This window comes from Engystomops pustulosus, chromosome 6, assembly GCF_040894005.1.
Source record: "Engystomops pustulosus chromosome 6, aEngPut4.maternal, whole genome shotgun sequence".
Taxonomy (NCBI): Eukaryota; Metazoa; Chordata; class Amphibia; order Anura; family Leptodactylidae; genus Engystomops; species Engystomops pustulosus.
In genome coordinates, this window is record NC_092416.1 from 152,476,778 (window position 1) to 152,503,160 (window position 26,383).

Genomic DNA, 26,383 nt, shown 5'->3' on the forward strand with positions numbered 1-26,383 from the left:
GATACTAGACAGTATCTTAGTGGGTTGCAAATGGCCAAGTATCGATCATAGGACATCACTGACAGTAGAAAACATTCAGCAAATGTTGTACCACTGAAGAAGTATAACTGGGTGATGCAGCCAATGTAAGTCATCTTCTTTTCTCCAAATAGAATAGCACCGAGCATGTTGGGAACAACAAATAAGTGAAGCAGGAACGCAGCCTGACAAGGTAACGTCCATGCCTGCTTGAAAGGACTGAGCAGAGGGCCAAGATCCCACTGTAACATCAAAGTGTGCACTCTGTTTACACTGACATCAGATGATTCCATAGATTACGTCAGAACCTGTTCTGTTAAACGCGGATACATGTAGAAACCCCCCAAAGGAGTGGAGAGGGTGTCAGCAGTAATTTTGCATTGATGTCACTGACCATTTTGCCTTTATTTTCATCCATCAGTGTCCACTTTCAATCAGTCAATAATCCATCAGTATTGCTAAAGCCAAAAACAAACAAGAGTTAATCCAAAACAGAGATGAGCAGTAAATGGGATATTTGCATGTCCTCTGTCTTCTGTATCCACTCCTGCTTTTGGCTATCAATCCTGTAGCTTTTCATTCCTTCTGACAGTTGAAATGAAGGGGAAAATCAAACTTAGTGGCAACGTCATAGAGTGGTGGAGGGTGAAAACAGAATTATGGAAATCACAGGGTGTTCCAGGGAGACAGTGGTCAGTTGGCAGCAGCATGAGTAGGCCGCAGAGTGGCACAATGACAAATTATTGAGGTGGTAGCAACATTGTAGGCCACAGAGTGGCACAATGACAAATTATGGAGGTGGCAGCAACATCATACGGGCAGAATTACAGAGAGTGGAGGTGGCGGCAGCAGCAGCAGGAGGTCAGAGAGTGGCACAATCACAGTATGTGTAGGTTGCCAACAGCTGTAGCAGCAGCATGAGGATAGAGAGTGACACAATGAAAAATTCTGGTGGTGGCAGCAACAATGACAGAGCATGGAGGTGGCAGCAGCAGGAGGTCAGAGAGTGGCACAATGACAAATTCTTGAGGTGGCAGCAACTATGTGGATCTGATACAGATTTCTTGATATCTACTTTAACAACAAAAAAGAATTGAAATTTTGGGAATACAGAACCCCAAAAACTGACACACTGGATTTTGAGAAAAAATCACTCCACCAACTATGTGGATTTTAAACAGATTACTTGATATCAACTTTAGCAATTAAAAAGAGTTGAAATTTGTGGTATACAGATCCCCCAAAACAGGCACCCTTGCCTTTGAGCAAAAATAACTCCATCAGCTGCTGAGTACAAGCAGCAAGACGCTAAAGACAGCACATGCAGTGTGAAATGACGGGATTGCAAATGGACGTCTGTTTTTATGGGGCTGTGACATCACATAAGCCTGCCGGTCGCTGATTGACTGACATGTCTGCGCATGTGATCGGGGGTGTTCCTTTCTTCTTCCCAGAGTTCTCTGCCCCTTGTAACATGTTGTGCTCAAGGCCATTTTGCTAATAAAGGGGGGAAAAATTGCTCGTACAAAATCATCATAAACTTTGGATTTGTGCAGAACCGAAGTTTTCCTGAAATTCAAAACAAATTCCACCTAATTAGAATCGATTCACCCATCTCTAAAAAGGATGTATTAAAATGTATTTTTTCAATTTTCTGTTACCCGTTCCTTGCACCCTAAGCTCTGGGATGAACGAATGCCATATTTTACATATTGGAAAAGATTGGTATCCAATGAGGAACCTGAAAAATAGAGATTTGCACAGAATCTACCATCCTAAAATTAGATTAGCTCATCTATAAGTGCACTTAATTTAGAATGACTTATAACTCTAATATGGTACATTTAATAAACTGCTGCCATTAAAATTATTACTAGAAATTAGCAGATGCAAACTTTCTGTTATAGTTCGGATACACCCAACGTGACCCAGACATATTGCCGGATTGGCTGCCAAAGAGCCAATCGGGCAAATTAATGCCACTAAAAATTAGCCATGTCTATGTTTGGCCAGGGCTGTCCCTTTGGCAATAATAGCCACGGCTAAAAGTTAGGGTGTAAATTTGCCTGATTGCCTCTTCAGAAGCCAATCCAACAATACATATGGGTCATGCAGGGGTGACCAGAACCACAAACCCAAACTGAAATTTGGGTCCACTGACGACTAATTATGACTCACCGCTAAGTTGAGAGCAAAAAATGTGGTCTAAGGCCTTAAAGGGGTTATGCCACGAAACAATTGACTACAAAAAGCTGTCAAAGAGGTTAAAATATTTCAAAAATCTATTTGTAAAGGTTACCTGGAAGTAAAGATACCTTTCTATTTGTTATTATGATGCTTGTTCAGCCTCTACTCTGTTCCACACAGAAGCAGATGTGGGAGGGGCCAGGCACATGCACAGCACTGACAGCTGCAGTTATTGCACAACTCAGTGCTACAGAGCGCTCAGCCTTCAGAGTCTCCTTCCACCTGCTGTGCTCAAATAGTCCCTGCATTTACTGATCCAATAGAAGTCCAATAGAAATGTGTCACACGCCCCATGTTAAAAGTGCACCAAAAAAAGTTGGTGCAGTCTGTCAAAGCAGTGCAGGGGGCACCAGATTCATGAAGAACGTGCACCAGAAATCCTGAATCTGGCGCCCCCTGCACACTACACAGGACACTGCACATAGTCCACATGTACTATGTATTCTCACAGCATCATGGTCGGTCAGGCTGACATGCATGGCGGAAGTCTAGCTGGTTGCAGGGGAGGCAAACCCCACGTGTATCGTCACTCCAAAGTGCCACTTACCCCTGAGGAAGTCACTTTGAAGAGAGGATACGCATGGAGTTTGCAGTCCCTGCATTTTTCTAGACCTCCGACATATTTACACTTTACTGTCCGCCTGACCGACCATGATGCTGTGAGAATACATTGTTTTGCTCTTCTTGTATGCATTGATTGTACAAAATTAGGTGCAATAGTTGTTTTTATAACTTTTACTAATAAACTTTTGTATTTTTGCATGTTGATTGAATCTCTTTCTGTGTATTTTGTAAGGAATTGCAACCAAATCACTAGATAGATAGATATGTGATAGATAGATAGATAGATAGATATGAGATAGATAGATATGAGATAGATAGATATGAGATAGATAGATAGATAGATATGAGATAGATAGATATGAGATAGATAGATAGATAGATAGATATGTGATAGATAGATAGATGGATATGTGATAGATAGATAGATGGATATGTGATAGATATATAGAGAGATAGATAGATAGATAGGAGATAGATAGATATGAGATAGATAGATGGATATGTGATAGATATGTGATAGATAGAGAGATAGATAGGAGATAGATAGATATGTGATAGATAGATAGATATGTGATAGATAGATAGATAGATAGATAGATAGATAGATAGATAGATAGATAGATAGATAGGAGATAGATAGATATGTGATAGATAGATAGATGGATATGTGATAGATATATAGATAGATAGATAGGAGATAGATAGATAGATAGATGGATATGTGATAGATATGTGATAGATAGAGAGATAGATAGGAGAGAGATAGATATGTGATAGATAGATAGATATGTGATAGATAGATAGATATGTGATAGATAGATAGATAGATAGATAGATAGATAGGAGATAGATAGATATGTGATAGATAGATAGATAGGAGATAGATAGATATGTGATAGATAGATAGATATGTGATAGATAGATAGATAGATAGATAGATAGATAGATAGATAGATAGATAGATAGATAGATATGAGAGAGATAGATGGATATGTGATAGATATGTGATAGATAGATAGATAGTTAGATAGATAGATAGATAGATAGATAGGAGATAGATAGATGACAGCTTCTCACATGTTGCTGATGTTTAGCTACTTCCCTGCTAGTCAGGCACAGGGGCCCCTTTGCAGGAGAGCAGGGTAACATGGAGGGACAGTGAATGGTGGAGAGTACAGGAGGAGGACTGCATCAGGAGAGGTCAGAGCTCAGCCTGTTACTTGTGTTATCTCTGCAGCCTCCTGTGTGACCTGACTAATGGTGGAGGGAGGAGAGGGCTGCTGCATTGCTATGATCCATGTTATGGGGGACTCCTCTGTGCAGCAGATAGTCATGTATGTCTGCAGTTACCTTGTATCTGCTGCTGTAGGCTCCTGTGTGACCTGACTAATGGTGGAGGGAGGAAGGGCTGCCATATTGCTATGATCCATGTTAGGGGAGGACTCCTCTGAGCAGACATGTCTGGCTGCAGTTGCCTTGTATCTGCTGCTGTAGGCTCCTGTGTAGCTGGTGAGCAGTGGCCATCACAGCACAATCTCTGCCCCTCCTCCTCTCTCACCTCCTATTGGCTGCAGTGTGTCAGGTGACCTCTCAGTGTGCAGAGGAGCTGTGAGCCCGTGGAGTGATCTGTAGTGGAGAACAGCTGACTGACTCCAAATCGGCCAGATCAGCTGTTGCTCAGGACGGGACACAGCTACCACCGGGGGGCGCCAGCAACCAGAACAAAAGGAGTTATCTCAGTAAGCCTGCAGATTTTGTAATAAGTGTAAATGGTGAAAGTACTTTTAACAATGCATTGGACCCAATTACAGCAATGTGCAATGGTGACACAACCCCTTTAAGGACTTAACTAGGCCAAATTCTTATATATAACTATTATCTGAGCAAGAAATTTTCTAAATGCTATTTTTATATCCTGGTTTCTAAAACTATAAATTATGGGGTTAAAAAAGGGGGTAAGTAAGGTGTGTAATAGGGAAACATTTTTATTACCCATCAAAGAATGTCCTACAGATGGGATCATGTATTTAGCTGTTAGTGTCCCATAATATATCCACACAAGAATGAGATGAGAACTGCAGGTAGAGAAGGTTTTCTGTTTTCCAATTGTAGATGGTATCTTTGCTATGGTGCGGAAGATATACACATAGGTTACAATGATAAAACCACAAGGAAAGATGAATAGTGGCACTGAAAACAGAAAGACTCTCAGTTCTACAACAGAAGTGTCTGAGCAGGAAAGTTTCTGAAGAGGATAAACATCACAAAAGATATGGTCAATAACATTGTTGTGGCAAAAATCAAAGTTTGATATAGGTAAGACTCCTGGAAGATTAAGAGTAAGACCAAGTAACCAAGGCCATACTGAGAGAAATACCTGATGTTTGAAGTCCATGATACTAGAGTATCTTAGTGGATTGCAAATGGCCAAGTATCGATCATAGGACATCACCGACAGTAGAAAACATTCAGCAAATGTTGTACCACTGAAGACGTATAATTGGATGATGCAGCCAATGTAAGTCATCTTCTTTTCTCCAAATAGAATAGCACCGAGCATGTTGGGAACAACGTCTGTGGAAATTACAAGGTCAGAAACGGAAAGATGACAAAGGAAGTAATACATGGGGGACTGGAGCTTAGTGTTGACTGCAACAAGGATTATGAGCATAAGATTTCCAATAACTGTAAAAATATAGATAATCAAGAAGAGAATGAAGACTACAATGCCAAAGCCGTGGAGGTTTCCGAAACCCAATAAAATGAATTCTGTCAATCTTGTTTGATTCATTGTAGACATGATTTTATGTTTAAGCCATTGACATATGATAAGGTCTAGGTGGACAAAAACAACAAGCATTATCAATACATTTTATCAATCCAGAAAACCTTTTTATTATAAACACATACAGAATATCACATTATGCAGCAAGACCTAGCCGAAAACAATATATTCGATTAGTAAAGGATAAAAGTTACAGCAGAATCCACAGCAATAATGGATATGCTACAGATTTAAGACCTGTGCTAAAATTTTAAATTCTAAACTGTTGACATAAAGCAGGGGTAGGGAACCTATGGCTCCGGAGTCAGATGTGGCTCTTTTTTTGGCTGCATCTGGCTCTCAGACAGATCTTTAATAAATAGTGATGGCTGCTGTGTGTGGACACTGGACGCCATTGCCGCCATCGTCTAAGGCTGGGTCAAAGAGAAGAGTGTACTTGGGGGCATGTGCTATTGCTATCTATCTACTGGGAGTAGATTCCGGACCGGAATCTAAGTGGCACCCAGTCTTCACCAGAGCCCGCCGCAAAGCAGGATGGTCTTGCTGCAGGGTGGTACCACCAGGTCGTTCCACAGGCGCGACTTGTCCATGGTGTCAGCCGAGGTCAAGGTACAGGATCACTAGGCAGTCTCGTGGTCATGAACAGGCAGACGGTCAAGGCAAGTGGCGATGATGTGAGGTCGGGGACAGAGCAAGAGGTCAGGGCTGGCAGCAAAGGAGCAGAATCAGGAACAGGTCCGGGGTCACAATGGGAGGTCAACACTTGGGAAGGAAACACTGTGGAAAGCTTCCTCATAGGCATGAAGCCCTAAGATCTGGGGGGGGGGGGGGTGATGCTGGGAGCCACGGGTCTTTACAGGAACCCGGGAAGTGGCTAGCGGCAATCAGTGGTGCGATGTCCCTCTAAATCGCCGAATGCCGGCGCCGGAGTGCGTGCTGGCCTGCCGGAATGGGAGCAGGAATGTGGAGAGGTGAGTGAGCACGGAAAGGGGCGCCGCCACAGAGAGGGGCACGGGTGTGCCTGTGATCCAAGATGTAGATCGCAGGGGAAATCCGTGACACTAGGACTACCTATCTACTGGGGGCATGTGCATATTGTACGGCTCTTGCGGAATAACATTTTAAAATATGTAGCGTTCATGGCTCTCTTGGCCAAAAAGGTTCCTGAACCCTGACATAAGTATAAAACTAAATGAAAATAATTATGCATTTGGGGTAAATTATGTAATTATCAACGTCTCACTTGTCTATGCCTTGTATCACCAAGCGATTATAATTTTGGAACACTTTCATATATCCAGAAAAAAAATATTTGCAGAAAATTTTCAAAAAGTCATAATTTTCTACTTTTCTGATACATAATCATCAACACCAAAATAACTTGATAACACTTCCTGAATGTCTGCTTTATGTTGAAATGTTTTTTTTTTATGTGTCCTCTAACTTTTGCAGGATGTTATAAGGACTTTAGAACTTTAGGTGCGATATTTCACATTTTCATGAAAAACTCAAAATAAGACTTTTGAGGGACCTGGTCAGCTTTCAAGTGAACATAGAAACTAAACCCCTGTAATATATGTAAAAAAAAAGGTTTTGTTAACCCTATAAGTGTTTCACAAAATGGAGGTGCAATTTTGAAATTGTGAATTTTACTTGGATAAATGAATGTATTTTTCAAAAAATGTACACATTCATAATGGTTAACATACCAAAGCATTTTCTCCGGAGTATGCCAATGCTCCACACTTGGTGGTCAACTGCTTATGTGCACATGCCATTTAAGAAAGAAGCCCCATTCAGATTTGCACTTTTTAAAGGCCATACAACATTTTTTTTTTTTGGCAACTATGACATATGGGGCTTATTTTTTGTGAGAACAGTACTTACAGTATTTTTCAGACTATAAGGCGCACCGGAGTCTAAGGCGCACCATCATTAAATGCCTGCTAAATTGTCTAGATTCATATATAAGGCGCACTGGACTATAAGGTGCACCTGATTATAAGGATGTATGACCAGCAGGTGGCAGACCTGTACACAGTTCAAGGCAGCTGTTGTCTGTCAGTACGGTTCATATATAAGGTGCACTGGACTATAAGGCGCACCTTTGATTTCTTAGAAAATCAAAGGATTTTTTGTGCGCCTTATAGTCCAAAAAATACAGTAATTGCAGGACACCTTTAGCTTATTTATGAGATTTCATTAATTTGTTCTTGTCTTAATATAATGCATGTGAATTCCTTACTTCTTGTGGAATGGAATTCCATGGAATTAATGGTGCCCTATAAATAAAAAATAATATTAAATATTTTTGGAACAGTCCCTTTACTTTATGTTAATGGAATTTGGTGGTACAGTTAAACCATTGTAAAGGGACTAGGGACTGATGTGACAAGCTCTGTGCAGCGCTGCGGAATCTGTGTGCGCTATATAAATAAAGGAATTATTATTATTATTACATGGTATTCCTTTTGTGCTTGTGCAATATACCAATGAGTACAGTTATCTGTTTATATTTAAGTCTTTGTTAAATGTATGTGCTTTTTAGATTGACTAAAATGAGATTGTGTTTTTATGGCAATTTTGACTTTTTCAATTTTGTTTATTATGATTATGACGGAGTTGTTGCCAATGTTACTTTTCCTTGATTAAATGCTTAAGATTTTGTGTTTAACTTTGTGAAACCATGTAGATTACAATTGAGTAAGAGAGTTACATTTTTAAGTAAAAACAACAGAAAGTTTTTTTTTCTATTCCATCAAACTAAAAATAATTACCTTTCATGTTCAAGGAAAGCAAAATCAGTACATGAATAAATCCTCATAAGCCATGGCTGATGTATAGAGAATAATTTCCAGTTCTTGCTGTGTAACTCCACAATATTTCATCACCTTTTATATCCTTTTCTTATCGTTGTGTGCTGAGCTGATTATCTAGGGATGTTATTAATTTTATTACCCACAAGAATACATTTTTTTTCTCAGTTTTATGATGTAATTGTTTAGAAACTCTCTTTCTATTGTAAATTTTTTCGGGATGTAAGAAAACATTTTGTTCTTAATATTCTGATAATTAGGTAAATACAATTTCAGTTGAAAAACACCACAAGAGATTCTACCATGTTTTTATTTGTTTCATAAAAACAGAGGCCAAAAAGTAAAAGTGATCAATAAATCTCATTGCTTTTTGTTTATTCAGTTGAATTAAATGGTTCTTAACAATGTTATAAATTACGTTGTGTAATAATTTGTGGGCAATTTAACCCTTTCAATACGCAGCGTTTTTTGTTTTTGTGTTTATGTTTTTTTTGTTATTTGTTTTTTTTGTGGACAATTTAACTCTTTCAGTACTCAGCGGTTTTACGTTTTTGCATTTCTGTTTTTTACTCCCCTCATTCCAAAAGATATAACTCTTTTATTTTTCCGTATACAGAGATGTGTGAGGGCTTGTTATCTCGGGGCAAATTGTACTTTTTAGTAACTCAATTTAATATTCCATGCAAAGTACTACACAACTTGAAAAAAATTCAAAGTGCATTGAACCTGAACATTTTTGCAGTGTTTTCTTGTGGGCTATATTTCACGTCTTTCTTTGTGCACTCCAAATGACACCTCCCCTTTATTTTCTGGGTCAGTATGATCACAGGGATATAACATTTATAAAGGTTTTATTAGGCTTTAGCAGATTTAAAAAAAAAATGTAAATCTTTCTACAAAAAAATATTTGCCATTTTGACAAATTCTGAGGCCAATAACTTTTTCAAACTTTGACATACAGACCTATGCAAGGTGTAATTTTTGCCGGACGCACTAATATTTTAATTTATATCATTTTTTTTTACATTCAGGTGAAGGGAGCTGTGTAAGCTGAGGTTTTAATTAATATCAATATCGAACAAGTATGACCTTTTCATAATTTTCTATTTTTTTATGCTTGGTGAAATGGTGAAAAAAGTGCATTTTGAGGTTTTTCTCTGTTATCAAATATACCATATGGAATAATTAATTAAGTAGGAAGAAGATCTGTGCAAGCAGTTATGATAAGAAGGAAACTCACAGTCTCTATTTATCATGTAGAGTATGAATAATTGTTGAATGTCTAGGCAAAATTTGTGTGTAGTATTTTTTACATATGATCAAGCACTAATTGCTTCCTTACATAATAATAATACCTTTATTTATATAGCACACACAGATTCCACAGCGCTGCACAAAGATAGCCAAATTAGTACCTGTCCCCAATGGGGCTCACAATCTAATCAACTAAAACAGTATGTTTTGGAGTGTGGGAGGAAACCAGAAGACCTGGAGGAAACCAACGCTTACATAGAATCTTGTCCAAAAATATTGCTATTGGGAAGAGAATGGAATCTGTACCAGCCAAAATAGGTCTCCCAGGAGGGTTCATCAAATTTTTATGGATCCTAGGTAACAGATATAGTCACAAAAGATAAGCAGTTTGTTCAGTTTGTGGTAACATTACTAGGTTATTTGAGAATGAATTGTTTCATGGTATTAATTTGTACACATGACCTAAAGTATTTATGCTTATTATGCAAATTAGGTGACTATGATGTGATGTCACTATGCAAATTAGGTGATCAGGATGTGATGTCACTAATATGGAGGGTATATATGTTTGATGTTACCATGTATACACTATGCTTGAGGAAGACCTGTGGGTCGAAACGTTGCATCATATGACTGCTGAATAAAGTTAACCATTAATGAATATAACTACTTTTGGAGCCCTGCTGGCCTTTTTTCCTTATTATACTAAGGTAAAGGAATGAAACTGTCTTCAGCTATAGTCTCCACCAGTTTTCCCTTCAAGCCTACACCTGATCCCCACCCTATCACACTCACATTCGGTAAAAGGTGGCATCAGGAGCAAAAGGTGACAAAAAAATTGCAGAAACAGGGCTTTTTACATGCCTGAAAACTGCCAAATAATTCTGCATAACGTTGATGGTATGTCCACTCCTGGAATTGTCCAAAGTTTTGAATTTTTCAAACTTTACAATGCTGTACTTCAAATTCTTTGGCTCTATAACCCTTTGCAAATTGATGGTCAGCATAAATTCTTAACCTAAGATCATTGCCAAAGTCTTTCCTTCTAAACATTGTACAACATTAGTACCCTAAAGAAACTATTGTAGGGTTACTACTTTTTTTCTAGTCACGACTCAGAGATTGAATTTTGTAATTTTTATTGAGTTTAAATAAGTCATATACTTAGTCATTTCTTGAGACCTAATGGTAGATCATTATTCTAAGCCATATATTTCTTTATTGACAATGAAACCTTTAAATATTTTATTAATCAATAAACAAACAAGGAACATTTATCACTCCAAAATAGTATACAGCTGTTCTGAGAGCAAAGCAAAAGATTGTGGGATTAACAAAAGGTGGAGATTAACAAAAAATAAAATCTCTTACCCTTGTTGCATCATACCAAGATTTTTTTTTTCTTTGCATGTACATTTTTGATCCCCTCCTTTCAAAATCCTTACTTTTTAAAATGTGTCTAGAGCTGTATAAGGAGCTGTATATATAATTATTTCTTAGGCCCCCTAGGGTACCTGAACCCTAGAGGGTCTGATCAGACTAACATTAGTATTGTAGCATAGGGGGATTGTACTGCTCAGGCAGACTGTTACACATTGTGTTAAATGACAGAGGGACTGTTCATGGAAGGGCAATGGTATGAGCTAATATGACAGATTAAATGAGTCGCCAGCATTTGGCCACTACACTTAAGCAGTTAACCTACCCAATTGGTGCTGGTTGTTAGCAGTGGGTGTTTGCTGCAAAATGTACCAAACACAAGAAAGAAATATACAGGACTCAAGCGGTGTGCGCTCTCTATACATCCTTAATGGCACTGTGGCTTAGCGTTACATCATACATCATTTAGGTTCTTAGGCACACAGTTAGCCAAATTCTTACACATAGCTTTTAATTGAGCAAATAGTTTCCTGCAAGCTATCTTTATATCCTGGTTTCTAAAGCTATAAATTATGGGGTTAAACAGGGGAGTAAGTAAGGTATGTAATATGGAAACATTTTTATTAATAATCAAGGAATGTCCTACAGATGGGATCATGTATTTAGCTATTAGTGTCCCATAAAATGTACATACAACAATAAGATGAGAACTGCAGGTAGAAAAGGCTTTGTGTTTGCCAGTGGTAGATGGAATCTTCATTATAGTACGGAAGATATACACATAGGTTACAATAATAAAACTGCAGGGAATAATAAATATTGGCATGGAAAACAGGAAGACTTCCAGTTCTAGAACAGAAGTGTCTGAGCAGGAAAGCTTCTGGAGAGGATAAATATCACAGTATATATGGTCTATGATATTGTTATGACAAAAAACAAAGTTTGTTACCGGTAAGACTCCTGCTAGATTAACAGTAAGACCCAGCAACCATGGCCATAGAGAAAGGAAGATCTGGAGTTTTAAGTCCATGATACTAGAATATCTCAGTGGGTTGCAGATGGCCAGGTAGCGATCATAGGACATCATCGACAGAAGAAAACATTCGCTAAAGGTTGTACCACTATAGAAGTATAACTGAGTGATGCAGCCAACATAAGTCATCTTCTTTTCTCCAAATAGAATAGCATCGAGCATGTTGGGAACAATGTTTGAGGAAATCACAAGGTCAGTAGCGGAAAGATGACAAAGGAAGTAATACATGGGGGACTGGAGCTTAGTGTTGACTGAAACAAGCACAATAAGCATAAAATTTCCCAAAATTGTCAAAATAAAGATGGTCAGGAAGAGAATGAAGACTACAACGCCGAAGCTGTGGAGGTTTCCAAAACCCATTAGAATAAATTCTTTCACTCTTGTTTGGTTCATAGAAGGCATGATGTTCTACCATAAGTTCTAGGTGGACTATCAAAAGAAGTGTAAATGACAGATCTTATCATCTCAATAAAACCCTTTAGTTTGTGGACATACAGTAAATTCTGCTGCAAATAAAAAAAACCGTATGGTTTAAAAAGTTTTACAATGCTTAGGAGTTGCACCAAAATCCACAGAAATATTTGATATGCTGTAGATTTTAAACCTGCAACACAAATAATTTTGTCCTGCAGGTTTATTTCTTCCAGCCTGTGTACAGAATTTGAATAATTTCCATCCAATATGTTGACATTTATAAGCCACCGAAAATCTGGCAGAAGCTATGCCCCAACTCCCTTTCTCAGTCACTAAAATCCATCTGAGTAAAATTTAGGTGCTTAACTCCCTTTCCCTCATCCTGTACAGGCCTTTGCTACAAGAGGTTCTGCATCTCACTTTCCTAAGCCATATTTAGTATAATACATAAAGTCCTGATGCTTCTCTCCTTCAGTCACTCCATTCACCCCTGTGTGTAACATTTACTGCTCAGTCTTTCCTCTCCCACCTCTAACATTGTCAATAGAGAAAAGACATAAGCCCACATTTATAATATTTATGTGTAGCGGAGTGTGCAGGGTGCACCATATTTATAAGATGTGTGGCACATTCTTCATGAATCTGGCGCCCCATGCACTGCCCTGGAAGTGTTCACCATTTTTTTGGTGCACTTTGTTCATGAAACAGAATTATGGCGCACGGTCTGACTGAGCAGTAAAAGCCTCTTTAGGAGCACATTTTTCTGTCTTTTCGGACACAGAGCAGCCGCTACACAAAACTGCCGCAAACACTTTATAAATACATGTGCAAGAAGTTTGCACATTCTTTCTAGTACAAAGTCAGACAGAAACTGGCACAAACCCTTTAATAAGTGTAGGCCAATATCTTTTTTTAAGCTTTTAAGTTTTTGACAGTAGCAATAACCAGAGTTATAAATGGAGAATGGTAAAGTTACAGAAAATTGTAGACAGAAATGCGTAGCCTCTTAGCGCATTTGGAGGTACATGCACATTGGGAAATGTGGTCTGTTGCCGCATCCTGACGTAAATGTAAGTCTCAGCTCCTAACACTCCCTAGGCTGCTCAGTGCAAAAGGGTGTGGGCGGGGACTCTCTAAGCAGACACATTATGATCCATCTAGTTCTGTGAGCTGACAATCTGTTTCATATACACATTTATTTACCTTCTAAACATTGTACTAGTATCTGACACACATAGAGAGATGATACAGATCATGGATAATGAGACAGATCATGAATGATGAGATCCATTAAATGCCTGTGTCACATAATGACACAGTCAGCACTCCTACATCTCTGATTTTCCACAACACACTAGATCTGCTGTGCCTTCCTGCTGTGCCTCCCCAGATAAACAACTTGTCTGTAGCTTGTAGTTCTCCCCATGTTGCTGCTGCCTCAGGAACTCAGATTCTATGTCTCAGTGTGCATCAGTGAGTGAGCTCCATGCTGACTGCAGGGGGACAGAGCTACAGTGCAGAAACAGAGTAACTCAGCTCTGCAGCTGTCACACAGAAGTTACAGGGTAGTGTCTAGGGGCAACTGAAATTGTGTACACCAGGACTGATAGAGACAGGTTGGAATTATATCTGTGAAATGCTGTATTTTTGTTAATAACAGTGAATTAGAGAATGTGTTATTTTGTTATCTATCCTGAGGTACAGGGGGGTTAAGAAGAGGGCTCACAGGCTAAGCCCTCTTCATACAGAGGAAGGGGGGGGTTGCATATTGCCAGTGTCTCATTGTAATTAATACTGTGTAAAAATGCCATATACTGCAATATAGTAGTATTTCAATATATGGTAGGAATTATCAGACCATCTAGGGTAAAAAAAAAGTTTAAAAAAAGTTTAAAAAATAATAGAAAATCTAAAAAAAAAAACTCATATCACTTCACTTTCCCTAGAACTGCTATAAAATATAATAAAGATTAAAAATCACAAACACATTGGGTATCACCATGTCCCAAAATTCCCAATCTATCAAAATATAAAAACAGTTATTCCCGACTGTGAACCACATAACAGATAGAAGCACTGAAAGGCCACTTTTACACCATTTTACATCACATAAAAAATGTAATAAAAAGTTATCAAAAGGTTGCACAGTCCTCACAATGGTAGCAATGAAACCATAATTTCGCTCATTTTTCAAAGAATGACATCTCTCACAGCTCCTCACACCAAAGTATGAAAAAGTTATTAGCGTCAGAAGATGGTGAAAATATATATTTATTTTCGTACACATTCAGCTAATTTTTGAAAATGTGTTAAAACACTTATAAAACTTACCGTATATACTCATGTAAATATGCTGAAAAAACTCACCTCTACATGAGTCAATTTAAAAATAAAAAACGTAATACTCACCTTCCAGTGTCCGGATCGTTGGCGCAGGTCCCGATCTTCGGCATGGTTCCCAGCGGCTCCTCTTCTCTCTTCTTTCTTCTCTGGGGCTGGCTGTATACCACATGGGGCTGGCTGTATACTACTTGGAGCTGGCTGTATACTACATGGGGCTGGCTGTATACTACTTGGGGCTGGCTGTATACTACATGCGGCTGGCTGTACACTACTTGGGGCTGGCTGTACACTACTTGGGGCTGGCTGTATAATACATGGGGCTGGCTGTACACTACTTGGGCTGGCTGTATACTACTTGGGGCTGGCTGTATACTACATGGGGCTGGCTGAATACTACATGGGGCTGGCTGTATGCTACTTGGGGCTGGCTGTATGCTACTTGGGGCTGTCTGTATACTACATGGGGCTGGCTGTATACTACATTTGGGCTGGCCGTATACTACATGGGGCTGGCAGTATACTTACTTGGGACTGGCTGTATACTACCTGGGGCTGGCTGTATACTACTTGGGGCTGGCTGTACACTACATCGGGCTGGCTGTATACTATTTGGGGCTTGCTGTATACTACATGGGTCTGGCTGGCTGTATACTACATGGGGCTGGCTGTATACTACATGGGGCTGGCTGTATACTACTTGGGGCTGACTGTATACTACAGAGGGCTAGCTTGCTGTATACTACATGGGGGCTGGCTAGCTGTATACTACACTTTCGGCTTATACTCGAGTCAATAGGTTTTCCCAGTTTTTGGTGGTAAAATTAGGGATCTCGGCTTATACTCGGTTCGGCTTATACTCGAGTATATACGTATATAAATTTGAAATCACTGTGATTTCCAGCTTCCCAGTACACGGCATGGAATAATAAATAACATAAATAATTGGCAATCTGTAGGGCTACTAGGAGCACTGATAGAGTAAAATGGGTGCTATGTGCCGAAGCAGATTAAGTGATTGGGGCACATTTATTAAGGGTCCAAACAGCGCATTTTCGGGTTTCCCGATTTTTTCCGTTTTACGCTGAATTGTCCCAGGTTATTGGCACATGTGATTGCATGCGACACAAATCGGGGGGAGTGGACGCCGACAAGCCGACTGAGTTGCAAGATCAGCACTCACATGCACAGGGAGGAAGAAGGTGAACTCCGGCGGACCTCAGCGGGGGAAGCGACACATGCAGGAAATTGGTCGCACGATCTTAGTGAATCACGGAAGATCCGAATCCTTGTCGGACAACACACAGCGGGGAGCGCGACGGGACGGGTAAGTAAATGTGCCCCAGTATGTCAATTAAGAGAAGAAGTTCAGACCTAGGGGAGGGTTGAGGGGGAAGGGAAGGGGGGTTTCATGTTGGGGAAAATGTCATCTTGTACATTTGTATTGTATATGTGACGTATGTGTCATTGTAATTGCTTTATGATTCTGTGTGCAAATAAACATTTTCTGGTTAAAAAAAACCATAAATAATAAGTTACATTTGTTATGCAGAAAATAAGCCCTCATACAGCTCTGTACACGGAAAATTGAAAAAGTTATGGATTTTAGAAGGTGGAAAGCGAGAAATGAGTGAAAAAACCCTCCGTCCTTAAGCAGTTCATAACACTGTATGCATTATTTCTGTACTCTGACATCAGTACCTGTGTATAATCACTATACTGTAACATTACTGTAACATGGGCTGTGACAGCACTGCAAGTCAGAACAGGCAAGTCAGACAAATCGCTGCTGGCGCAAAACAGCTGTCATGTACCTTGTCCATTTGTGAGTCCCTGCGTCTTCCCCTCCCTTTGAATGTTTTGACCCGTCATGGTTTTGTGAGTATCACTAATAAACCGGATTGGAAAAAGGAAAAACTGTGGTGAGTGCCATTCTACTGTTTCTCCACTATTTCAAGATTGCCGTTTTTTTTCTTGAATAAGAGCACCACCCTGCTGTTTTCCCAAGTTTGACTTACTTCATACACAAGTCTGGAGACTGGAAAACTAACTATACAAAGTAGTGCCATCCAACGTTTCCTCTCTGTTACACACAGTACAGACAGCAGACTGGTGTCTTATGACAAGCCATACATCTCCGTCTCCATTGTTCTGACCAGGACACATTTGTATCCACTAAAAGTAAACAATGAAGGTTTCTATTAAACAGCAGGAAGCAGGGATCTTACAGAACTTGATGTATTAATACAAAAAGTATATTGGAAAGCTGTTATTTTACATGGAATAAGTTGGTTTGGTGATGAATGTAAACCTCTTAAATATTTTATAGCTTCAGGCAGGACTCAGACAGTAGTATGACAGTACAGTATATGTGTGTATTAGAATACGGTATATTCTTTTTCTTCTAGTGCAGATCTGTGATGCTATAAGTAGCAGTTATTTCACCATGGTAGGAATTGGATTAGTCAACTGAATGCAGCCATAGAGGTGACAGTGCTAATAGTGACAGGTCAGCTAAAGAAACATTACACAAATCTCTACTAATGATCTATGGAAAATTGGTTTTGGTACTTACAGTGTGAGAGTCAGGCAGTGGCTGCACAGTATACAAGTGTCATCACCTTTTATAGTCTTTCTTCGTTGCTGTGTGCTGGGCAGAATATCTAGGGAGAGTTCTTATTCCCATTATACACAGGAAAAAAGTAATACCTCCATCTCTTAATTGTGTTTTGCAACTCATTATATTTCAGCCTTTACAAGAAAACCCCATTTTTCCATTTAACCGCTTGGATTCCACAGTCATCAGCAATCATGGCATCTGCATGATTTTTTAGGATCTTTCTGCGCTGCCCTGCAATGCAATCACCGGGTGCCCTTTGTTTAAAGGACTAACTGAGGTCCTAACAGTGGCCTGCAGGTCTGCCATTGCACCTGCCTATTAAAAATTGTCTTAGGCAAGGTATACTGCAAGGTATACTGTCAGGCACGAGTGTGGTGTATTATGCCAGTAATCAACAGATTCGTTTTCCATCGATAAACATTGAAAACAAACATAAAAAAATAAAATAAAATTGGATTAACCCCTTAAGGACAAAGCCAGTTTATAGCTTAAGGCTCAGCCCCAGTTTTTGTATTCTCACATGTGTTGCTTTATATGGTTAGAACTTTTAAACTCTTTTACTTATCAAAGCGATTATGAGATAGTTTTTTCGTCACATGCTGTACTTCATTTGTAAATATTTGGCTGATTAATTTTTTTTATAAAGAAACAAAAACTTAACAATAATGATTTTTTTGAAAAATTTCCAGACCCTAAATTATTCACCACCTAAATTAGTTGCTGTATAACATTTCCCATATGTCTGCTTTACGTTTTCATCATTTTTTAAAAGTCTGGATAATTTATTTTGATGTCACACGCTTACAAATTGAACAGCAGTTTTCCTTATTTTCAGACTTGTGATATGACTTTTTTGGGGATCATCAATGTTTTGAATCAAATTTTAAATATTATAATTAGAGATGGAGGGATGCATAGGGAGGTCTTCAAACAATGAGTGATTTTTGCTAAAAGTTCAGGGTGTCAGTTTTGGGGGATCTGTATTTCCCAAATTTCAATTTGTTTTTGTTGCTAAAGTAGATATCAAGAAATCTGTGTCAAATCCACATAGTTGGTGGAGTGATTTTTTTCTCAAAGTACAGGGTGTCAGTTTTTGGGGTTCTGTGTTCCCCAAATGCCTTATGCATCAGATTAGATCAGCCATGACGCCTGCCCCAAACATTGAGAAATGAGTCTGGATTCTAACTACCTGCCTCAGCCACTATTATGATGCTGCCACCCGCCTGATGCCACACATCTGATGCCAGTTGCTCTATCTGCCTCCCACTATCTTTACCAGGGACTAGTATTACCATTGTGCCACTTTATGACCTCCTGCTGCTGCTTCCGGCACCTCCACACTTTGTCATTGTGCCACACTGTGGCCTACCATGTTGCTGCCACCACCAGAATTTGTCATTGTGCCACTCTCTGGCCTCATGCTGCTGCTACTGGTGCCGCCCACCTATACACACTGTGATTGTGCCACTCTCTGACCTCCTGCTGCTGCTGCCGCCACCTCCACACTCATTGTCATTGTACCACACTGTGTCCTACCATGTTGCTTCCACCTCCAGAATTTGTCATTGTGCCACTCTCTGACCTCCTGCTGCTGCCGCCACCTCCACACTCTGTCATTGTGCCACACTGTGGCCTACCATGTTGCAGCCACCACCAGAATTTGTCATTGTGCCACTCTCTGACCTCATGCTGCTGCTACTGTTGCTGCACACCTATACACACTGTGATTGTGCCACTCTCTGACCTCCTGCTGCTGCTGCCGCCACCTCCACACTTTGTCATTGTGCCACACTGTGGCCTACCATGTTGCTTCCACCTCCAGAATTTGTCATTGTGCCACTCTCTGACCTAATGCTGCTGCTGCCGCCGCCACCTCCACACTCTGTCATTGTGCCACTCTGTGGCCTACAATGTTGATGCCACCTCCATAATTTGTCATTGTGCCACTGTGCCATTGTGCCCTGGAACAGCCTGTATTTCTTTAATGCTGTTTTCACCCTCCATCACTCTATGACGTTGCCACTATGTTTGGTTTTCCCCTTCATTTCATCTGTCAAAAGAATTGAAAAGCATCAGGATTGATAGCCAAAAGCAGGAGTGGACACAGAAGACAGAGGACATGCAAATACCCTATTTACTGGTCATCTCTGTTTTGGATCCACTCCTGTTTGTTTTTGGCTTTAGCAATACTGATGGATTATTGACCGATTGAAAGCAGACACTGACGGATAAAAAGAAGGGCAAAATGATCAGTGACGTCACCCTCTCCATTCTTTTGGGGGGTTTCTACAGAACAGGTTTAACAGAACAGGTTCTGTCGTAATCTATGGAATCATCTGATGTCAGTGTAAAATGAGTGCACTCTTTGATGTTATAGTGGGATTTTAGCCCTCAGCTCAGTCCTTTTGAGCTGGCACAGATGCTACCTTGTCAGGCTATGTTCCCGCTTCGCTTATTTGGTGAAGTTGGCTGTCAGGCTAGAGGGATGTGGATCCTCTGGACCACTGCAGACAATGACACAAGCCACTACCTGGGACCGGAGTCTAAGTGGTACCCGGTTTTCACCAGAGCCCGCCGCAAAGCGGGTTGGACTTGCTGCGGCGTGGTACCACCAGGTCATTCCACAGGAGTGACTTGTCTGCAGTGGCAGCCAAGGTCGGGGTACAGAAACGGCAAACAGTCTCTTGGTCAGATCCAGGCACAAGGTCAGGGCAGGCGCAGAGATGCAACGTCAGGGTCCAATCCGGGGTCAGCAACAGGAGGTCCAAGCAGATGGGTACGGGAATATGGCACACGGACAACAGCACGGAGGAACACTGGTACACAGGACAGCAGCACGGAGGGATTCGGGTAGACACTGGAACACAGAAGGACTCAGGAACGCAGGAGACACATGAGACACTGGAACGCAGGGAACACAGGAGACACAGGAACGTAGGCAAATTGCAACAGAGCTTTCTCTCAGGCTGTGAGGCACAAAGATCCGGCAAGGTAGTAAGGGAGGTACTTGCCTTTTAAAGGTGAAGTGTTCAGCCAGCGCACCAATCAGCGGTGCGCTTGCCATTTAAATCTTCTGAAGGTGTTGAGACGGGGACACGCACACACAGAGCCAGACGGAGACAAAGGACCGGGGAGAGGTGAGCTGCGCAGCACCGCCTGCGAGTCCCAGGGAGCACGGGTGAGCCCGCGACCCGCGATATGGGTCGCGGGACCACCCGTGACAGTACCCCCCCCTTTGGCCTCCCCCTCCTCCTGGGCTGTAGAAACCTCTGTAGGAGGTCATGGTCCAGGATGTTGTCTTCAGGCTCCCAGGATCTCTCCTCTGGCCCAAACCCCTTCCTGTCAACCAAGAAGAACCGCTTCCCTCTCACCATCTTCATGTCGAGGATCTCCTTCACCTCATAAACCTCCAAGGAGTCAGCCACTGGGGCAGGTGGAGGTACTTGCCGGGAGAAGCGGTTCAGGATGACAGGCTTGAGTAGGGAGACATGGAAGGAGTTCGGGATGCGCATGGTGGAGGGAAGGCGCAGTTTGTAGGAGACTGGATTTATGCGGGATAGAACCCACGAAGGGACCCAAGAATCGTGGGCCAAGCTTGTACCCAGGAATCTTCAACCGGATGTGTCTAGCGGATAGCCAGACCTTGTCACCCGGAGAAAAGACCAGAGAAGGCCTGCGTTTTTGTCGGCCTGGAGTTTGGTGCGAGCAGAGGCCTGCAGCAATGAAAGGCGAGTCTGCTCCCAGATGGTCTTCAGATCTCGTATCAACACATCAACAGCAGGAACATCTGTGGGCACAAGTAGAGGAAGAGGAGGACGTGGATGCTGTCCATACACGATGAAGAAGGGAGAAGAGCCAGAAGTCTCAGAGTTCAGGGAATTGTATGAGAACTACGCCCATTGCAATAAAGCGGACCAGTCGTCCTGGCGGGCCGAGATGAAATGGCGAAGCTAGAGTTTGGTTGACTCTCTCTACCTGTCCATTAGACTGTGGATGGTATGCAGAGGAAAAGTCCAGTTTCACCTGTAATTGGCTACATAGAGATCGCCAGAAGCGGGAGACAAACTGAACCCCTCGATCCGAAACAATGTGTAATGGAAATCCATGCAGTCGAAAGATGTGACTGAAGAATAGGCTGGCTAGGCGTGGAGCAGACGGCAGTCCAGGCAACGGAATAAAATGGGACATTTTTGAGAACCGGTCAGTTACCACCCAGATGACAGTATTCCCAGAGGACAATGGAAGGTCCGTGATAAAGTCCATGGCCATGTGCGTCCACGGGTGGCTGGGTATTGGCATTGGCATCAGGAGACCAGCAGGTTTAAGGCGAGATGGCTTATTACGAGCACAGGAAATGCAGGAACCCACAAAATCCTGCACATCCTTGGCCAGGTCTGGCCACCAATAGTAACGGGAAATGAGGGCTATAGAACGCTGCACCCCAAGGTGTCCAGCCACACAAGAGCAATGTCCCCAATTTATAATTCTCTTCCGAAGAGCAGGTCGGACATACGTCTTGCCTGGTGGAAGCTGCCTGGTGGAATATGACTAGGAAAGGAATCTTCTCCAACCACATCTGAAGCACGAGAGAGGGCATCGGCCTTAACGTTCTTCTCTGCAGGGCAGAAATGTATTAAATAATCAAATCGGGAGAGGAAGAGAGACCAACGAGCCTGTCGAGGATTAAGACGCTGAGCGGTCTGGAGATACAGGAGGTTCTTGTGGTCGGTATGAATATGAACCGGATGACGAGCTCCCTCCAGTAGATAGCGCCATTCCTCCAAAGCTAACTTTATGGCCAAGAGTTCCCGATCACCAATGGAATAATTTCTTTCGGCAGGTGTGAAAGTCTTTGAGAAAAACCGCATGTGAGGGTACGACCCTTGGGCCCCTTCTGAGTGAGGACGGCCCCAGCACCCACGGATGAGGCGTCAACCTCTAATTGGAAAGACCTCTCCGTGTCAGGCCTTGTGAGTACTGGTGCAGTAGCAAAGGCAGACTTCAACCCAGTAAAGGCCTCTTCAGCAGCCGGAGGCCATGGTCTCGGGTTGGCATTCTTCTTAGTCAATGCCACGATGGGAGCCACAAGGGAGGAGAAGTGAGGAATGAATTGTCGATAATAATTGGCGAAACCCAGAAATCTTTGTATGGCACGTAACCCGACTGGACGAGGCCACTGAAGTACGGCTGCCAACTTGGAAGGATCCATCTGAAGTCCCTCATCAGAAATGACGTATCCCAGAAACGGAAGCCTACTCTGGTGAAATAGGCATTTCTCGAGTTTATCATATAAACGGTTGGTCCTTAAGCGCCTGAGAACCTGTCGGACGTGGGTCTGGTGAGACTGTAGATCTGGGGAAAACACCAAAATATCGTCCAAGTAGACTATGACACAAGAGTAGAGCAAGTCTCTGAAGATATCGTTAACAAAATTCTTGAAAAACCGCTGGAGCATTGCAGAGTCCAAAGGGCATCACCAAATACTCAAAATGGCCGTCACGGGTATTGAAAGCTGTCTTCCACTCGTCGCCTTCCCGAATACAAATGAGGTTGTATGCCCCTCGCAGATCCAGCTTGGTGAAAACCTTGGCACCCCGTAGGCGGTCAAAGACTTCGGTGATGAGAGGCAAGGTATAGCGTTTTTTTATCGTGACTTTATTGAGGCTGCGGTAATCTATGCACGGACGGAGGGAACCATCCTTCTTGGATACAAAGAAGAAGCCAGCTCCAGCGGGGGAAGAAGACTTCCGGATGAATCCCTTCTCCAAATTTTCCTTTATGTAGGCAGACATGGCTTCGGTCTCAGGCACTGATAACGGGTATACTCGTCCTCGTGGAGGAGACATACCCGATAGCAAGTCAATGGGACAGTCATAGGAACGGTGTGGAGGCAGGACCTCCGCTTGCTTCTCAGAAAAAACGTTGGCATAGTCTCGGTAGCACGCTGGAAGGTTCTTCAGACTCTTGTCGCCCAAGGTAGTTGGCAAGACAGGTACAGGGTGAGGAACTTCTAAGCAACGAGACCGTCAATCCGGACCCCAATGAAGAACTTCTCCCGTCCTCCAATCAAGGACTGGTGCGTGGCACTGCAACCATGGAAGACCTAGCAGAAGAGACCAAGTAGAGCGAGGTAGCACCAGGACAAATTCTCCTTGTGTAGAGCACCGACTTGCATAGTTAGTGGCTTAGTGCGATATCGCATCGGATCAGAGAGGACTTGTCCGCTAACTGAGGAAATAACCAGTGGTTTATCAAGTAGGACCACTGGAAAGCGATACCATGAAGTTCCCCGCGGAGCCGGAGTCCAGGAAGGCAGAAACTTGGGTCTGGTTGCCGGCACCAACGCTGAGAAGCACCGGAATCAACAAGCGTGGAGAAGCACTGCTCACACCTAGGGAAGCTTCTCCCAAGAACCCAAGGTGCGGGCATTTCCCAAGGAAATGATCAGGACTAGCGCAGTAGAGGCAGCGGTTTCCTTGGCGTCCTCTGGTACACTCCTGCGGTGACAATTTGGCTCTGTCCACTTCCATAGACTCCTCTGCAGGTGGTATGACCGGAGGCTGGAATGGTCTTTGGAAGATAGGAGCTAGGCGAGGGGGGCGTAGCACGCTCTCTGAACCGCACATCAATTCGGGTGGCCGGGGAGATGAGGTCACTCAGAGAAGATGGCAGATCACGAGCGGCCAGTGCGTCCTTAACCTGAGAAGATAGACCCTTCTTGAAAGCTGCAGACAAAGCCACGTCGTTCCAGGAGAGTTCTGACGCCATGGTGCGGAACTGGAAGGCATATTCTCTGACAGAGGAATTCCCCTGACGTAAATTCAGCAAGGCAGACTCAGCGGAGGAGGCCCGAGCTGGTTCCTCGAATACAGACCGGAATTCAAACAGAAAGGCCGCAAGGGAAGCAGTGACTGGGTCGTTCCGGTCCCAAAGGGGAGTAGCCCAGGCCAGGGCTTTCCCAGAGAGAAGGCTGATTGTAAATGCCACCTTGGCACGCTCCATGATAAATTGGCTCGGCATAAGTTCTATGTGCAGAGAGCACTGAGTTATAAAGCTCCTGCACATCTTGGAATCGCCATCATACTTGGTGGGCATGGGCAGCCGCATTCTGGGTTCAACAGCAGGTAGACTAGTCGGAGCAGAAGGAGTCGCAATAGCAGCCTCAGGAACCTGTTGCTGGTTAGCTAGCAGTTGTTGCAGCATGGCGGTGACTTGCTCCAGTTGATCACGCTGCGCAGCAATCTGCCGGGATTGGTGGATCACAATGGTGGCAAGATCTGTCTTGCTGTGAGGCGGAACCTCGGCGGGATCCATGGCCGGATCTTACTGTCAGGCTAGAGGGATGTGGATCCTCTGGACCACTGCAGACAATGACACAAGCCACTACCTGGGACCGGAGTCTAAGTGGTACCCGGTTTTCACCAGAGCCCGTCGCAAAGCGGGTTGGACTTGCTGCGGCGTGGTACCACCAGGTCGTTCCACAGGAGTGACTTGTCTGCAGTGGCAGCCAAGGTCGGAGTACAGAAACGGCAAACAGTCTCTTGGTCAGATCCAGGCACAAGGTCAGCGCAGGCGGCAGCCTGCGAGCCCCGGGGAGCACGGGTGAGCCCGCGACCCAGGATATGGGTCGCTGGACCACCCGTGACATTGGCCTCTGTAAGTGCACATGAAATTGAAGAGTGAAGCGATTCTAAGAGCGGCGGTTGACATGTGCGTGTCATACTAAAACACAGCATTGTTTGAAGAGCAAACCACGCATATTTGAGCATGGCACAGTGTTCTACAACACCCTACAGGCCATGCAGCCATGAAATACTTGTTTTTTAAAGTGAGTTGCCATGATTCGATTCTGGTCAAATCAAATCTTGTCAGAAAATTCGCCGAACTCGGGAAATCAAATTTTTGAAAAATTTTCCCATCTCTAATCCTTACCCTTGTTGCGTCATACCAATAATTTTTTTCTCTTTGCATTTACATTTTTGCTCCCCTCCTTTCAAAATCTTTTTAAAATGTTTCCAGAGCTGTATAAGGGTTTTTGTTGTTGAGTGATGGTACTTTACATGTTAATGCTTGCTTGTTTTTATACAGTTTAGTGAATGGGGAGGATTTTAAAGGAAACCTACCACTTGAAGTGGCAGGTTTCAGATGGAAATACCGAGCACCAGCTCAGGGTGAGCTGGTGCCAGAGCTTATTTTTGTTAGTGTTTTAAACCGCTGTATTGCGGTTTAAAACACTTTTTAAACTTTATAGCCGGCGCAGGGAGGTACTCGCTGGGCGCTTACCATGCGCGTGACCGTGCGCGCGGCTACATAGGAAGTGAAGGAGAGCCGCGCGCATGGTAAGCGCCGAGCGCGTACCTCCCTGCGCCGGCTATAAAGTTTAAAAAGTGTTTTAAACCGCAATACAGCGGTTTAAAACACTAACAAAAATAAGCTCCGGCACCAGCTCACCCTGAGCTGGTGCTCGGTATTTTCTTCTTAAACCTGCCACTTCAAGTTGTAGGTTTCCTTTAACATTTATTTTTCTTTGTTTAACATTTTGTTTTTATTATTATTTCTTAGGCCCCCTAGGGTACCTGAACCCTAGAGGGTCTGATCAGATTAACATTTGTAATGTAGTATAAGGGGATTATATTGCTAATTTAAGCATCTGTGTCAGGCAACTGTTACAAATTGTGTTAAAGGACAGAGAGACTGTTCATGGAGGGGCAATGGTACAAGCGAATATGACAGATCAAAGGCGCCGCCAGCATTTGCCCACTGCACTTAAGCAGTAAACATACCCAATTGGTGCTAGTTGTTAGCAGTGGGTGTTTGCTTCATAGTGTACCAAACACAAAAAAGAAATAGACAGGGCTGAAGTGGTGTGTGCTCTTTATACATCCTTAATGGCACTATGGCTTAGCGTTACA

At 42.6% G+C, this 26,383-nt stretch overlaps 2 protein-coding genes across 2 annotated transcripts; both read right to left on the minus strand.

The window, feature by feature from the left end:
* Positions 1–4,678: 4,678 nt before the first annotated feature.
* On the minus strand, positions 4,679–5,629 carry LOC140065975 (olfactory receptor 6C3-like). Its single transcript, XM_072113537.1, has one exon. The coding sequence runs from the start codon at positions 5,627–5,629 to the stop codon at positions 4,679–4,681; it is 951 nt and encodes a 316-aa protein (XP_071969638.1).
* A 5,889-nt stretch (positions 5,630–11,518) lies between these two features.
* Positions 11,519–12,499, minus strand: LOC140065976 (olfactory receptor 1J2-like). The gene has a single exon (XM_072113538.1). It carries the CDS (start codon positions 12,497–12,499, stop codon positions 11,519–11,521), a length of 981 nt encoding a protein of 326 aa, XP_071969639.1.
* Between the last annotated feature and the right edge of the window lie 13,884 nt (positions 12,500–26,383).